This window comes from Blennius ocellaris (assembly GCF_963422515.1).
Source record: "Blennius ocellaris genome assembly, chromosome: 23".
NCBI lineage: Eukaryota > Metazoa > Chordata > Actinopteri > Blenniiformes > Blenniidae > Blennius > Blennius ocellaris.
In genome coordinates, this window is record NC_137672.1 from 7,790,622 (window position 1) to 7,806,280 (window position 15,659).

A 15,659-nucleotide genomic window follows, 5' to 3' on the forward strand; every position below is an offset into this window, starting at 1 on the left:
CAGCTGATGAGAGGGAAAAAAAGTGGAAGAAAACCAATTTAAACCCTTTAAAAAAAAAAAAAAAAAAAAAAGGTTTACAATGTGATAACAAACAAGGTAATAATCCCGATTACATGTGCCTCCAGTTGTTATTGTGCCGAGCCAAAAGAGCTCTTCAACACCAACGCAAAAACAAAACACCAATTTTCTTTTAATTACACTGAGAGGCCATGTAATGATTTAAATCGAATAGTTGTACAATATCTGTCTGAAGAGTTGTTCCCGACCACAATCAACTTAATCTCAGGCAGCGTCTTAAGTTATGTAATAACAAGCAAATCCTCACAAAGTAGGTCACAACAACAGATGGCTATACAACACTGATTGGTATACTCCATATCACATGGCTTCTGTGGTATGTCAGAGGAAAAAAAAATGTGTTTAACAGCCATAAATAAGCACCTCATTTGCCTTCGAGCACAGAACTGCAAAATCCAGGGAATTATTCTTCCCTTGACTCTATTCTTTGTCATGTTTGTGCAATGCATGATGTGAAATAAATCTGCACAATCCCCCCGATGTGAGGTGTATACTGATCAGGCTCAATATTAAACTGCCGCAAACACGGGTCCCGTCCAGTAAAAAAAAGCGTCAAAATAACCTTATACTTTTTTGTTGTTGTTGTTGCTGCACACAAAACCAAACAGTCACTCCCAAAAGTGACTACAATCCCAACATAAATCTAAGTTTTCATGCAAAATAATGTGAAATATCCAAAGAACCTCTCCTATAGCTGTTCCATTACGGGAAATCACCGATATCTCAGCATCATTTTTCTGTCTTTGCTTCAGGAAAGTTTCACATTTGCCACGACTGTGGTGGACATGTGCAGTAACCGCGTTTTACGAAAGTTGTGTTTTCTGCCTTTTCCACGGAGTCGTCGCATTTTCAAAAAGCTGCCTTTCCCAGTGGGTCAGAGCAACATTAAAGATGAACAGACACCCCAAAAACGCAACGTAAAGTTTGGCGTTTTCACTTGAAAATAACGTTGTGACGACGGGATCGCAGCGTTTCGTTGTGTTCCCTCATCTTTGCAAATCGCTTTCTGGTTTGGCAGCTGGATCGGCAGCTGGATCGGAGCCTCATGCAGGCTGGTTTTGGCCGACAGGCCTTACGTGTGCCGCCTCGGAGTTAGCCTCACCAACGAAGCCCAAACACATGTTGAGGGGAACAGAAGCACCTGGAGAGAACATCTGGAGAGAACAGGCCACAGTCGTCGTGGGTCACTGTGCTCCGTGTTTTTAGATTCTGACAGAGCCTCTGATCCCAGCTCACGTTTTGTCGGAGTCGAGGTACACGCTGGACACGCTGCCAGCACGCGCTCACGCCCACAGCCGGAGTCGGGTGCAAACTGCGCATCGCCGTCATGTTCAGACCCTCGCTGCCAGCGGGAAGCGCCGAACCAGTGGCTGCTTCTGCAGCAAGAGTGATACTCTTGATTGGCCCGGTGTATGTTTCAATGGTCCATTTACTGCAAATGACATTTCCTCGGCATTAGTGGGCGGCGCACTTCAACCCGGAGCGTCCCTGCAGGACCACCTCACATCGTCCAGTATATTAATTCCCAACGATACATCCTGCTAACGGCTGCCGCGACACTTGTAACTGCTTCTGAAATTCCGAGGCGCGCTCACTTATATGTGCTCCGTCAACTCATCTGGCGCCAAACGACCCACAAGGCCGACGGTTTTTGGCGAGACGAGCTGACTTGAGGCGCCTCGCCGTCGCGTTCCGGCTTCCGGCACATCCACTTCCAGAACTCCCGAATCCGTCCGCCGCCTGTCAGGTGCCATTGTAACGAGATAATTAGCCGTATTCACATCACCTGTCAGTGGTTTTTAATGCCGTGGCTGATCGCTGTATAATCACATTCGTCTCATATTTGGATTTGTTGCACACACCAGTGAACCGCTGCCCACGCAGCTCTGATCTGAATTATTTTGAGCTTTTGCTTTGACTGGATGTGAGACAGAAACACCAGCAGAGACTCAACCCTCCCGCCCTTCTCCCTCTCCCTCCCTCCCTCCCTCCCTCCCTCCCTCCCTCCCTCTAGTCCAAACTCCCCCAGGCCTCCCCGCTCTCCCCCATGGCCTTCCCTCATTGTCTGCAGGCTCCCATTCAGAGGCTGGAGCAGTACTGCGAGGCCCTGGAGGAGCTGGGGGGCATCAACCCCGCCTCCGACTCCGCCCTCTCCATCCTGAGACACGCCCAGCGGCACGGCGAGGACCTCCGGGCCAGCGACCTCATCGTCGGATGTCCGGTGAGATTGCCTGTCCCAGTTAGCGACTCCACAAGTCCCACTTTCTTTTCTTAGAGAAGAAACTCAATCATCTTGATGAGGTCAGGAGAGTGGAGCCATTGTTAGGATCTGATGTTTGAGGCGTTTGTCAAGTTTTCTGAACCTCGTTATAACTGAAAATGTTTCAAATGCCTTCAGATTACTTTATATCGTGATTATTATTATGAGTGCAAATAGGATTTCATGACTTCTTTCAGAAATGAGGAGATACATTTGCCTTGAAACAATGTTTTTGCTCTATTTTTCTACAATAACGGAGCATTTCTATTTAAACAAAATCTTTTTTGGTTGTTTTTTAAATCTAAACAAGACTTTTTATTTGTTTCTCTATATTAACACTCCATTTGGCTGTTTGTAAAGTAAAAAATAATCACTGCTCATCAAATGAATAGTGAACTTAAGTGAACTTAAGAAAAGATAAATAGATTGATAGATGTATAAAGATATACGCATATAAAGACACACTTTTAGACTTTTTCCAAAATAGACACAATAAATGTATTTTCAAAAATATTTGCTCTGTTCTTCTGGTATTTGAAGATCGCTGATATTCTTTGTTTATAGTAAATGGATAAGAATGAGTGATCTTTAAGATAATAATTCATCTAAAAATTACCTCTTAGATAATAACTTTGTTTTGGCATTTAGTTCCAAGTATCATTGTTTTTTGGAATTCACCAGAAATGCAGGACTAAAACTTCATTTAGAGTGACTTCTGTCACACATTAGGATTAGGGTTTGCTCTGTGGAGCTGATAGAGGTCAAGGGTCGGCTTTGGGAATCGAACCAGCGAACATCGGACCCCAAGTTCTGCAAGTAGGAAGTAATAAATGCTGAAAAATACTGAAAATAGAAACTTGTTTTGGAATATTTAATTTTCATGTTTCTTTTTTTTTTTTTTTTTAAATAGTTAAACTTACTTCTGGCTCAAATCCTAAACACTGTTTGCTACTCCGACACGGCAGTATCACTCGAGGTAGTCGTGACAAGCGTTTCACTCCCACGCACATAAACACACATTATCATATACATAACACACACACGCACATATATACACAAACCTCCCCTCTCACCCCCCCCTCTTCTGAGCGAGGGGCGAGATTACGGCAGCGCAAACGCTCCCATCGAGCTACTTCAACCTGAAACAGCTCTCCAAGCAGAAGTGATTGTGAGTGTGTTGGTTGTGTGTGTGTGTGTGTGTGTGTGTGTGTGTGTGTGTGTGTGTGTGTGTGGGCGTTCATAAAGTGCATGAAGCATCACTTATATCATGACCCACACGTACCTGGAGGTTTAAAAATAAAGTTCACCAGTCTCTGGTTGCTTGTAAATTAACCATCCTTTTTAATTTCCCTGTCAGGTCGCTTATAGTTAAGGAAGCGGTGATTTACGACTGGCGTTGAGCTGCTCGCTGTTTGCGGGCCTTCGCACGCCGAGCATCGAGTCCTAAAGGAGCATTATGTAATTTTTTATTTTTTTTGGAAGGACTTTTATGAGCGTCTATCTGTCTTTTGTAAAGAGTTGCAGCGGCATCACAACCCTGTAATTGACATGAACAATAAAGCCGCGTTTGTACAAAAGACGTGACTCAGCTGGCCAATTAGAGCAAAGATCCAACAGAAAGAGGCGTCCGTGTGAAGAGGGAATATGTCACCATGCAAAGCGCTGTAATAATAATGGCGCTTTGTCCTTTTGCTTCATCCAATCGAAAATAAAGCTTTTCAGGCTTTGTAGCCGAGATGTCTTACAATTCTGAGTATGTGAAGGAGAGATTTTACTCTCAAACACAGAAACATCTTCCGTTATTTAATACATGTTTCAGTTTGTGTGTAGAAACTTTCACGTGTCGGGGATCAAGCTGAATTAAGGAACATAAAAATCAATACGGACATCGTTAGAATCACCAGCAGATGAGATGAGATGCAGCCTTATTGATCTTTCTGAGAAGGAAATAAAACATGGAGGTTAACGTAACTGAACATGGTTCTGTTTTACATCGTTTCCTGTGAATATATTATTAAAGAACAGCAAGAGTGGAACATGTTTTACATTAGCGTTGTGTTTTCTAAAGCCTCGGATATGTCTATTGTACTTTTAGAAAGAGTTACTCCACAAAAAATAATTGTAATGAGGCAGATATCTTCAGCGGGAGGATCATTAAGATCGTTATCAGTTATTGGCGAAGAAAAAAGGAGTGTGTGTGCGTGCGTGTGTCCATTTACCTGACATAGACAGATATATATATAACTATACTACAGGGTTTTTATTGTATTTGTAAGAATGATCCGTCAAAATCACCTCCGTCAATTATATTTCCCCCCTTAAAAATCTCAGCGAAAAGTCCAAGATAATTTCATGTTAATGAATTCTCAGCGGAGGTGGCGAAAGCTCGCACATTAATCACTCAAACAGAAGTACAGATACAAAAAAGTTTTAATTACTGATTTTGCATTTATATGGGGGTTTCATCACCCGTTTCATTTGCGAGTCATTTCGAACTACGATTGGAAGCAAGTGGAGTCACTTCAACCCATTGACGGAGGAAACGCCGTCCGCCAGCGGCCTGCTGAGACGCGGGTTGGAGGTTTTCTTTGCAGGATGCGCTCGAGTTAACAACCCGAATGTGTGAACTCAGATCCCGGCGGCGGAGCGCGGCGAGCTGGTGCGTCACGGCGAGCTGACGGTGTGCGGCGGCGCCCGCAGGAAGCGGGCGGGCGTGAGGAGTGTCTTTCTCTATCAGCACGTCGTCGTTTTCACCAAACAGAAGAGCCCGAGTCCCGGACGCACCGCCTACAGCTACAAACACAGCATCAAGGTAGGCGACGCTGTGGATGACGGCGCTTAACTTGAACTTAACCTCTGATTCTCACGTTTTGTTGGGGGGTTTTTTTTCCGTCCGTCTCCTTTCAGATGAGTGAAATGGGTCTGACTCAGAGCGTCGGGGAGGAGGGAGTGAAGTTTGAAGTCTGGGTCCGACAAGCTCCCCGGATCAAAGATTGCGTCACACTGCAAACCCGGAACAAGGAAGACAAGGAGGCCTGGACTCATGACGTCGCCCATCTGCTGTGGACACACGCCATCAACAACACCGGTGCGTGACCTTTAACCCCAGTGGCAGCAAAAGCTGAGACCCCGTCCACACGAGCCCAAACCATCTTTTTCCTCCCCGTCGTTCTTAAAAAACAAAACAAAAAAAACGTATCCGAGTCAAAATGATGTCGTTCATATGCCAGGACTGTAGGTGGTGCTGTAGCCCTGCCACAGAACCACACACTAAAACAGAGAAGAAGACAGAGTACGAAAAAAAATTTGACAAATCGGACATTTCGCCTTATTCTTATCGGGTGCATACTTTGAATACTTTACAAGTTACGCTACAACTCGGTTGAGAAACGAGTTTCCCGGGTTAAAACAGTAAAGTTCCCCGTCCTCGGTTTAAATAAACGATCGCATTCGTAACGTCGCTGGCAGTGGCGAGACTTCTACGTTCATGTAATGATCTGGGTTCCGCCACCGAAGCAAAGCTTCACCTTCAGAACGCCGACAACAAAAAAAGGGGCTCAACTTCCAACCCCTTGAGGTAACTGGAACGCAGCGCGAGACAAAAACCATATATGACCGAGGTGCAGGATCACTTCTCGTCGCCAGCAGCTTCATAGCCGGGTCCAGTTGAAGAAGCCCTACCTCTTTAAGACTGTAAGGGAGCCGCTTCAAGTAACCTTATCTGAAATAATGAGTGCCTTTTCCTGTAAGTCGCGAGCATATAAAAATATCCCCAGCAGTCCAGTTTGCCATTTGATTTTTGCTCCCTTTTGTTTATGCCCGCCGCTCCAAACACGAGGAGCAGGCCGGCTATCGCATGTCTCCACCGCAGCCCTGAACCCCTGCGTCTCCGCGCCGCTTCCTGCAGGCCACTTAGATTACAGCCGCGTCGCAGATAAAGATGCTCTCCCACACAGAAAGGACTGACACATTTCCATTTCACCTGCCAGTTCAGACGGCATTCTCCTTGTTAACAATACTCCCGATAAGTACCCGCGATACGACTCGGAAGTGCGCGCCGCCGGTCGGCCTCGGTTATTTAACTTCTTCCCGTCTCCTTCGGCAGAGTTGTGTCTGAAAGAGTCACTCTGCATGGGGATTTCCAGTAAACTCCTGCTGGACGCCACAGGAGCTCCCATCTCGGAGCTGGACTCCATCTACAGCCTCAACGACCGAGGTAGGAGCACGCCGCAACACGCCGGGAACTGGGGGGGGGGGCGGTGTCTTAGGCCCCGCCCACAACGACGACGCTTTCAAGTGAAAGCGGAAAACTTTCATTGCGTTTTGATAAATGGTGACGGGGACAGTGTTCGCATTCAGAGTGTCGCGACTCCCAGTCTGCGCTTCGTACGCGTCTATGCAACACGAGCGGTGACGCCATTCGGTGGCGCGGCCGGCGGGAAACACGGCGCCCGCATACGAGAGTCGGTAAAAGAACCGAGTCATTGTGGAGAATTGAAAATGGAATCGGAATCGTAAAGACCTTACCGATTACCGTCCCTAGCACTCGCCATCATTAATGTCTATATTGTATTATTTGTGTATTGTCATTACAAAAACTACAAACAGCGCCCACTAGTGGTCTCAGACACTCACTACATTGTTTTCAATGCATTTTCACTTTATTTTCAAGTTATTGCCACCGCTGGTACAAACTTCTGGTAAACTTCCAGGGATCAAGGCGTTTCTTTCCCACATTGAACCACTTTGTGTCTCAAGCATCTTGTGCCATTTTGTTTTTCCATAGGATATGATGTAATGACGCAAAAAGGAATACATGAATATTACAAAACTTTACAGATTGTGTTCAAACTGGACCCAACGTTCAACTTAAAACAGGAATCGACTCCGCGTTATAGTGCAACTTCCCGTCGGGTGTTTTATTATCATGGCAAATCCAACTTCGCATGCTGTGCTCCCAGAAGACGACCTGTCGTTTGTGCTCCCGACGCTTTATACAAACACAATTTAGTTCAGGGGCGACAAACAGACCTTATGTTTGACACCCCCTGCTCTTCATCATGCCATTTATTAGTGGGTTGGTTGAAGGGACGGGGACTGAGCAGGTGGTTCATTCTCAGGTGAGGTTTTTTTTTTTTTTTTTTTGCACTCTCGACTTTCACTATGATGGGAGATAAAACCTCGTGACCCCTCAGATGTCTGCAACACATCCTGTTCTTTGTGTGTCGAGATGCCACCAGCATCTTGCAGCAGCGGGAAACAGTCACATGACTGATTTGGCATGATAATGTCACATACTTTGTGGGATTTATGCTTCTTAGTTTTTTTGGGATTCTTTAAGGAATTATGTCCCCGAGAATTAATCTTGATGCTGCAAGGCACTCTTAACGCTCAGACATAGGGGATGTCAGTCGCTTGTGTTCATCCGCCGACGTTACAGAGTCAGAAGTCTTAAAGCACTCGTCGGTTCAGAACCGGGCCTTCAGGACTGGTTTTGTGTGACTGGATTGGATTACCAGATTGTTCAAAATTGACTTTCCCAGCCCAAAGTGATGTGGCCTTGAGATTAAACACAGGAAACAAAACAAGTCCCGGGTGTATCTCCTCATATGACAAGGTAATAATGCAGTACATGTTGGGTTTTTCCTTCTTTTTTTTTTTTTTTTTTGTATTATTCCAATCTCACGCCCCTGGGCTATTCTATGAATTTTTGATATTTGTCGCGCACTGAGAAATTTTGAAGAGCTGTGACATGCCTGCAGAGAATATACCAAGCAGTCAAAAAGCTCAGCTGTGGAAACGCATTTTTACATCTGCTCTGATCAAAGGCCATCGCAGCCTTCAGTGTTGTCGGCCTCAAACATATTTAACGGCAGCAGTGACACACTTTGTCTCACATCCTAAACCGCTGCTATAAAACACGACATGAATTCGTCTGTGCATTTATTTATTTTTTCACCACCATATAGACATTCATGTTCATTTTATCGGTTTAACTGTGTGGCTTCAGGTAGAGAAACTAGACGCGTTAAAAAAAAAAGTGTTTAAAGTCTGCTTTGACTTCCTGTTTGGAGGAGGCGGATGTCAAATTACACATTGCCATTGAGAGTGGCTTCCTGCAGCAGAGGGTTTCATGATTTATTGTGTTTGTGTCTTGTATTTTGCGTTGCAAATATAAAATTGCTGCCGTTTCTATTAATTGTGGCCAAAGTGGTACACAAAAAAAAAAAAAGTGCACATTCAGGCTGCCTTAACTCTTTGTGAAATCTTCCTGAAATCAGCCGAAAGTGTACGTCTTTTTCATATTAACCAGCAGCAACCTGTAAGATGATGAGGCTGGTGTCAAATTACAAGCACTTGATCGGCCCACCATTCTGGCACCAGTCATTTTAAAGATCTGCTGATCACCTGATGCCTGTGATTTCATATCGGTGGACAATTACAGCTCATTCTGAGGCTACACTGTATTGTTTATGTACGTTTAGGAGTATATTGCACTTGTTTTATTAACTTGTTTTATTAACTTCTTTACATATTCTTGTTGCACTCTTCTTCTTACCTATATTTTCCATTTTCTTATTTTTCTCCCGAGTTGTGTTTTCCTCCTATATGTCCACAACCTAGGAGCTCAATGTGAGAAAAATAAGGTCTATTTCACCGTGTGTCTTGTACGTGACAGCAGAAATGCAGTTGAAGCCTAAACCTTAATGCTCGTGAGACTTTGTTAGTTCAAATTTAACATAAACTCTCTGCTTTCAACGTGGAATGAGATTGACTCGGTCCACTGTCTTGACTGTGTGTGAACGCGAGGCCCTCTTGACATGCAGCGAAGACCGCTCACCCATCAGCTCCTCAACTTTGTTTACGTAAAGCATTTTTGCCGTCTTGATTTATTGAAGCTGCTCTATATGTAGCCGGGAAATGTGCAGCAGAAGTCTGACTCCACTTCTTCATTTACATTTTGTGATTTCGTCCTGTTCAGAGCATAAAGAACATATTACCTGCTTAAATATTTCTCTTTTATCTACATTTTATGGACATACGTGGCAAGATACAGTAAAGATTCTGTGTACTTGTGATGCATCATGCTGCCATGGGAGATACGTTTTCGTCCTGTGTTTTCTTCTTATTGTTGTATTACAATCCAGTTCAACCATAAATCCTCATCAGACCTGTAAATACACAAGTAACGCCTCTGTTTAGACGGGAAACATTTCAGATTCTGCCGGCTGGTCCGTAACATGAGGTCCAGAAAACGGTGCTGTTGAATCCACTCCTTCATTCATAAATCTCTTTTTAAGAGGCAGGGTGAGGAAAGGTTACAATCACAGACTCATACTTTGCTGAAGCCATTTCCACATCTGTCGGTGGATTTCCCCTTTAAAAAAAAAACCAACAAAAAAAACAAACGAGGCCCATCCACAGAGCGAAGCCATAAAAAATTCAAACACCTAATCTTGGAGTCAGATTCCAGACCCTCCTCCAGGTCTCCCAAGGCTGTTGTTGCCTGAAAGCAGGAGTGATTTCCCATTCATGGCTGGGTTGTAATGCACATACTGCTCACCAGGTGTCTCATTGAGTGCGGCGGCTCAGGAGCTCAATGCATGAATTGTCCTGTGGGACAGAACACAGTGTTGGAAATTCATTGAATGGGATGAGGAGAAGGCCGTCTCACTCTCACCCTCCTTTTCTTTGTCTCTTTCCTACAAGGGGCTTGTATGAAGGATATATATATATATATATATATATATATGTATGTGTGTATATATATATATATGTATATATGTATGTGTGTATATGTATGTGTGTATATATATATATATATATATGTGTGTGTGTGTGTATATATATATATGTATATATATATATGTATGTGTGTGTGTGTGTGTATATATATATATACACATATATATATAGTCAGCCTGTGCTTGAAGTCTTGAAGTTTCATTGGTAGCTGCATTTTCAGGTATTAACCTCCTCTTTCTCTCTCTCTCTCTCTCTCTCTCTCGCTCTCTTTCTCTCTCTCTCTTTCTCTCTCTCTCTCGCTCTCTTTCTCTCTCTCTCTCTCTCTCTCTCACTCAGTCCACAGCAGCTGCTCGGACTCCTCCTCCGTGGGCAGCCAGAAGGAGGGGGGATCCCCGGGGTCGGGGAGGGACCCCCGGAGGAGTTCAGGATCAACCAGCTACTCGCAGGTGAGCCCAGGGTTGTGCGTCCGTCGCCACACCAGCACCACCGCGCAGGGAAACTCTCTCACCGTGGTTAAATTTAGACGTGAGGTGAGAAATGTGACGCCTTTCTCACCTCTTTTTTTTTTTTTTTTGCTCCGATCAACGGGACTCTCTTCAGCAGACGGTTCTCAACGAACGTGTCAGAGTGAAGTTTTAAATGCACCGCATGGTCAAACGCTTAACCTCTATAAGAGCCCAAACTTTGGCGTTTTTCTGTGCAAACTGAGTTTTATAAGTAGTGTTATTCCACAGTGACACATTCAGCTAACTTTCTAACTTGTCTATCAATAAAAAAAAAGAAAATTAACAATACAATGTTGTCTAACCGACATTTTCTATCCAAACTTTTTTACCATAAATGAAATTTCACTAATAAAGGTGCAAATAAAGATATTAGCTGCATGGAAAATCTTAGTTATTACCTCTTTTTAGGACCTTTGCTTCACGTTGGTAGCCTAAATAACGACAAAGCTGGTGTCAAATTACAAGCTCTACTTAACCACGCTGGCCAAACTGGAGACCGAAGGTAAAAGAGCTCGCATTGGGTGAAAGTTGAACTTGGAGAGATGATTTCTAGGCATTAAAGAAAAACTAATAAATGCCTTCAAAAGAACGCAGATGGCCTCTTTTCAGTTAGTAAGCATTAGAATGCCTCTTTCCGGAAACGCAATCAGCCCACTCTGCGTCAGAGGTGTCCTGATCCCTGAAGGGCCGCAGTGCCGCGTGCTTTCAATGCCTCCTTGATCCAAGGCATCTGATTGTAATGAGTGGCTCCTTATCGGGCTTTCTGCAGACCTTGATGACACATTCAATCTATTCAGGTGTGTTGCAGCAGAGACGGTGGAAAAACAAACGGCACCGTGGCTCCGGGACCACGGTACCAATACTTTCGGTTAAAACACACATGTGCACTGTGGAAAGAAGAAAAAGAGATTTCTATGAATTCATGTAACCGATGAATGAGCTCACGATTCATAACCACGATGCTGAGAATACTTCTTATATCGGGAAAATCAAAAACACACCAGAAAGTATATAGATGGAGCTTCGCATTATATAGACACGGTTGTCCAGCGTGTCACATTTGTAACGTGCAAACTCAAAAACAGGGTCGTGTTGAAAGTTGCGTTTAATCATGAAAAAGAAGGGATTTCCTGATTGTTCTTGAGGAAGTCAAATCAGCATGGAAATGTATAATAACTCCATAATAACTTTTAACTTTGTCTATATTTTCACAAAACCAAACAATTACTCCCCAAGAAAGACTACAATCTTGACATAAATCCAGTTTTAATGATACTTTCTGGTGTGAATACAGTGGAATGTCCAAAAAAATAACAACAACAAAAAAATCTCTCTGTAGCTGTTGCATTATGGGTATTTTTTACAAACCCACCCTGACAGCACAGCTTTGAGGCTAATGCTATAATGTGTTGTGTTCACAACTCTTAGGAAATCAGTTTTTCTTTGTATTTTTCCTGTTCAAAACCACTTTAAAAGTACAGTTACTTTCTAAATCCTCACGATTTGAGGAGAAACATCAGCTTGATAATGCACTTTCATGCTGACGATGCTCTCACGAGTGCATTATTCCTTCTGCTTTCATCTAACTCGTTTGTTTTATATAAGTCGACATTCTTTTTGAGCCATTTTGTATTTTGGTTATATGAAAAAAATCCTTGACTTGAATTGTGAACTTCTCACTGGTATTCGCAGCTTTCAGTGGCTTATTTCGTCTCGCAGGACGATTGGAATGAAAACATCTTTTCATTAAAAATGTATGGCCTCTGGATGAAATCCTCACTCATTTCTATTGTGCACGTCTCTTAATATTGGTGACATTGTGATGAAAGCAACACAGTTTTCACTTAGGTGATTTTTTTTTTAACCTTTAAAAAAGTGTCCTTCAGGCAGTAAAAGCATTCATATACGTTTATGAAGTGAAGACACAATGCATGCGTCTCGCCGTGAGCAAACGGCAACGGCCCGCCGTCTCCGCGGTGGCGTTTAAATGAATTTGCTCGGCGTGCACGCGCACACACACACACGTTTTTTTTGTTTTTTTTCTCAATCTCCTTATCTAGCAAACAGAATATGACAGATTGGCAAACAGACTGCGCCGCGAACAGATTGACAGACAGACGGACACACGCAGCCCAAACAGATAGGGCAAACACGCAGACAGCGATATGCACATATTCAACAACAGAGGGAGGATTGCCTGTCGTGCACACGCACGCACACATACTCACACGTGCACCGTTTAAGCGCAGCATATAAATGTGACTGTTTCTTCCTCCTCAGAGTCACTCTCCCTCCACGGCTGTGTGACTGTCATCTCAACATGGGTACGTTTACTGTTTATTACACACTTTGACACGCCCCCCCCGACCCCCCCATTTCCTCACGTTACTATACATTGTAATATTTCTCATTTTTATGTTTCCTCTCTCTCCAAAACTTTTTCTCATCAGAAACTGGACCTTATCGAAGCTTTAAAAACATCTCATGGGGAGCCAAACTGGACTATGAACAAAGAGACGACACTATTTGAACTTGTTCCCCTCTCTGTCCCCCCCCCGCCCCCACAACCCCCTCATAATAAATAAAATGCCAGCAGATTAAAAGCCAAACAACACCAGCGCTGCTTTTTGCACCCCCCCTTTTTCGCCCAGCTCTGATATGGACACCCCCCCCCTACCAAGAAAAAAAAGAAAAAGAAAAAGAGAAGCTGCATCCAAAAAGGATCAAAACTGCTCTGTTTACACAAATGACAAGCACCAGCAGGGCTCTCCGTGCGCCGCCATTTTGGATCTGCCAGTCTCAGTTGCTGGCAGAGTCATTGACACCAAAGGCACTTCAGCCACACAGTGCGGCCATTGTCTGCCCCGCAGCTCCCCACTAGGCCAAACCACTTGGTCTGAACCACTGACTGCCCGGCTTGGCCGACTGTAACGCGTCACATGCTCCGGCATCTGATAATAAACAGGAAGTAATATGCGGGGCGTAAATCCACCGTAGGATTGCAGATTTAGAATGTATTATGTACTTTGTCATTTTCATAACGCAGAATGGAGTACTGTCGGCTTTGTTTTTTTGTACAACACCCCTCCTCCCCTCTCCCCTCCCGCCTGTGTAAAAATGCATGGCATAGGCAAGGTGTGATTGCATCTATGTAAATCAGGCGAAGGGTGGCGTGAGCACACACACACACACACACACACACACAATGTTCCTCAACGCATGCAGTGACTCTTATTGTTGTAAGACAGTGGAGCTCTGTTCACATTCACACTGCGGCCGGTTCAGAGCCTGGCACAGCGGCGAATTCAACCACAGGCAAGGTTGCATCTGAACCAGCGCAGCGAGCGTTAATGACTTTACACTTTCTGTCCAAGTGTTTGTTTAAGCTGTCAGTATTGGGTTTTTTTTTTTTCTTAACAGTGGCAAGGATTTATAGGCGACATGTATTTAATCTTCTTTATAACTTATATAAGCAACATCCTGGTGCCTTAAAATGTTCTTGACAAAAAGACTTCATGTAATTTTTTTTTTTACCATAGGACGCCGTATTCTATATGCCAAAGGTATAAAATGGGTGTCTGTCCAATGAGAGTTGGTGTACAAAGAGATATTGTTCAGAATAGTTGAGACTTTTCCTGATGGAAACGTGCTCCCCATAAGATGGAGAGCAGTGGATCTGTGCAGTGTTACATTTTACTTGACTATTAATCCTTTTGCCAGAATACATCAGCTACAAGGGATTATATTTTTTAAAGAGGGTTTTTTTCCTCAATTGAAATCAGACTCAGTCGGCTCAAAGAATCTTAAAATATCCATATATAATTTCAATTTCTGCTTCGGCTTCGAGGAAGATCTTCCCTAAATATTGAAAACTGAATAGAAAAAATGTTTCTGAGTGGTAAAATATCAAACCAAAGACACATTAAATAAGTGGAAACGTTCTGGTTTTTTTTTTGTTTATTTAAAGCTCGCGCAGATAATTATCTTTACCTGGTCCAAATATTTTACTGTCCAAGCTGACAAGCACGTTTAAAAACTTACAATGGCTGAAACAGTTAGTTTTTACCTGTTTATCACAAGTTTGTGCGTCAGTGCGAACTACCACCGGGTGCTTCTCATAGAACAAGCGACGCTGTGGTTGTTCGTGAGCGATGAGTCAGTGAAACACTCCCGTTTTGGTCTCGTTCTCACGGATCTACAGTTTCAAGCGCTTTCTGCCGATACCTCAATAATTCCACACGTGTTCACATGCGTCTGGATTTCCATGCGTTTTTGCGACAGATTCTCTCGTCGAGGACGCTCCCGACTCGATGCGGAGCAAAGGTCAAGTTCAGTGTGACCTTCGGGCCGCAAACTTATTTGATCTGTCGTGAATTATTTACCGAAGACATGGAGACGACTCATTTCCTCGCCAAACTATGCACTTAGTGGCCCCGGTCCCGTGTTGCAACAATCGCTACAAACGCCACATTAGTGCGAGCACATTCTTTGCGCCGAGGTCGGCTCGCCCGCCGCTAAAAGTTGCGTCTTTGTATTTTTCCGTGCAGCGACTCGTTTATCAATCTTACGTAACGAGCAAACCCACGACAAAGAGCGAGAGAAAGTTGTCTTCCGAGATGGTGTGCCTCAAAAAACTATCGGATAAAAATAACTTTCCCTCCCGACTCGCTCGTGAGTCCATTAATAGAAGTGCCGTGATTGCGCCGCTGCTCTTTTTTGAAAGAAAAAAAACTCTCAGAACTCCGGGCGGCGCGCAGGAAAAGACGTCGTATGATATGCGGGCGCGAACGCGACGCTCGAGGTACAGCCCTGCGGGTGAGGCGCGGGGTCGAGACGCCTGCTATCACGTTTAGCACGTCTCATATCTGCATCCAAATTCAAACCAAAAAAAAAAATTGCAAATGGCTATTGAGCCGTTTTTTTTTTTTTTTTTTTCTGAATCAATATGTAATTTGTTGGCTCGCAGAAAATCTGTACACTTCATAGCCTTTAGCTGTTTGGTACATTGCGTTATATTGGGGGCGATGTAATGAACACCATCTTTCATTCTTACCGCAGTATAGATTGTC

At 43.9% G+C, this 15,659-nt stretch overlaps 1 protein-coding gene across 3 annotated transcripts in view; it reads left to right on the top strand.

The window, feature by feature from the left end:
• arhgef40 (Rho guanine nucleotide exchange factor (GEF) 40) overlaps nucleotides 1-15,659 on the top strand; it is a 43,783-nt gene that overhangs the window by 27,929 nt on the left and 195 nt on the right. For all 3 annotated transcript variants that reach the window (XM_080518748.1, XM_080518750.1, XM_080518749.1), the window contains 7 exons: nucleotides 2,093-2,299; nucleotides 4,971-5,150; nucleotides 5,246-5,426; nucleotides 6,444-6,554; nucleotides 10,421-10,530; nucleotides 12,871-12,914; nucleotides 13,041-15,659. The exon at nucleotides 13,041-15,659 is cut by the window's right edge and continues 195 nt beyond it. In XM_080518748.1, coding sequence (XP_080374874.1) covers nucleotides 2,093-2,299; nucleotides 4,971-5,150; nucleotides 5,246-5,426; nucleotides 6,444-6,554; nucleotides 10,421-10,530; nucleotides 12,871-12,897 — 816 coding nt within the window. In that variant the 3' untranslated portion in view covers nucleotides 12,898-12,914; nucleotides 13,041-15,659. The remainder of the gene's footprint in view (nucleotides 1-2,092; nucleotides 2,300-4,970; nucleotides 5,151-5,245; nucleotides 5,427-6,443; nucleotides 6,555-10,420; nucleotides 10,531-12,870; nucleotides 12,915-13,040) is intronic.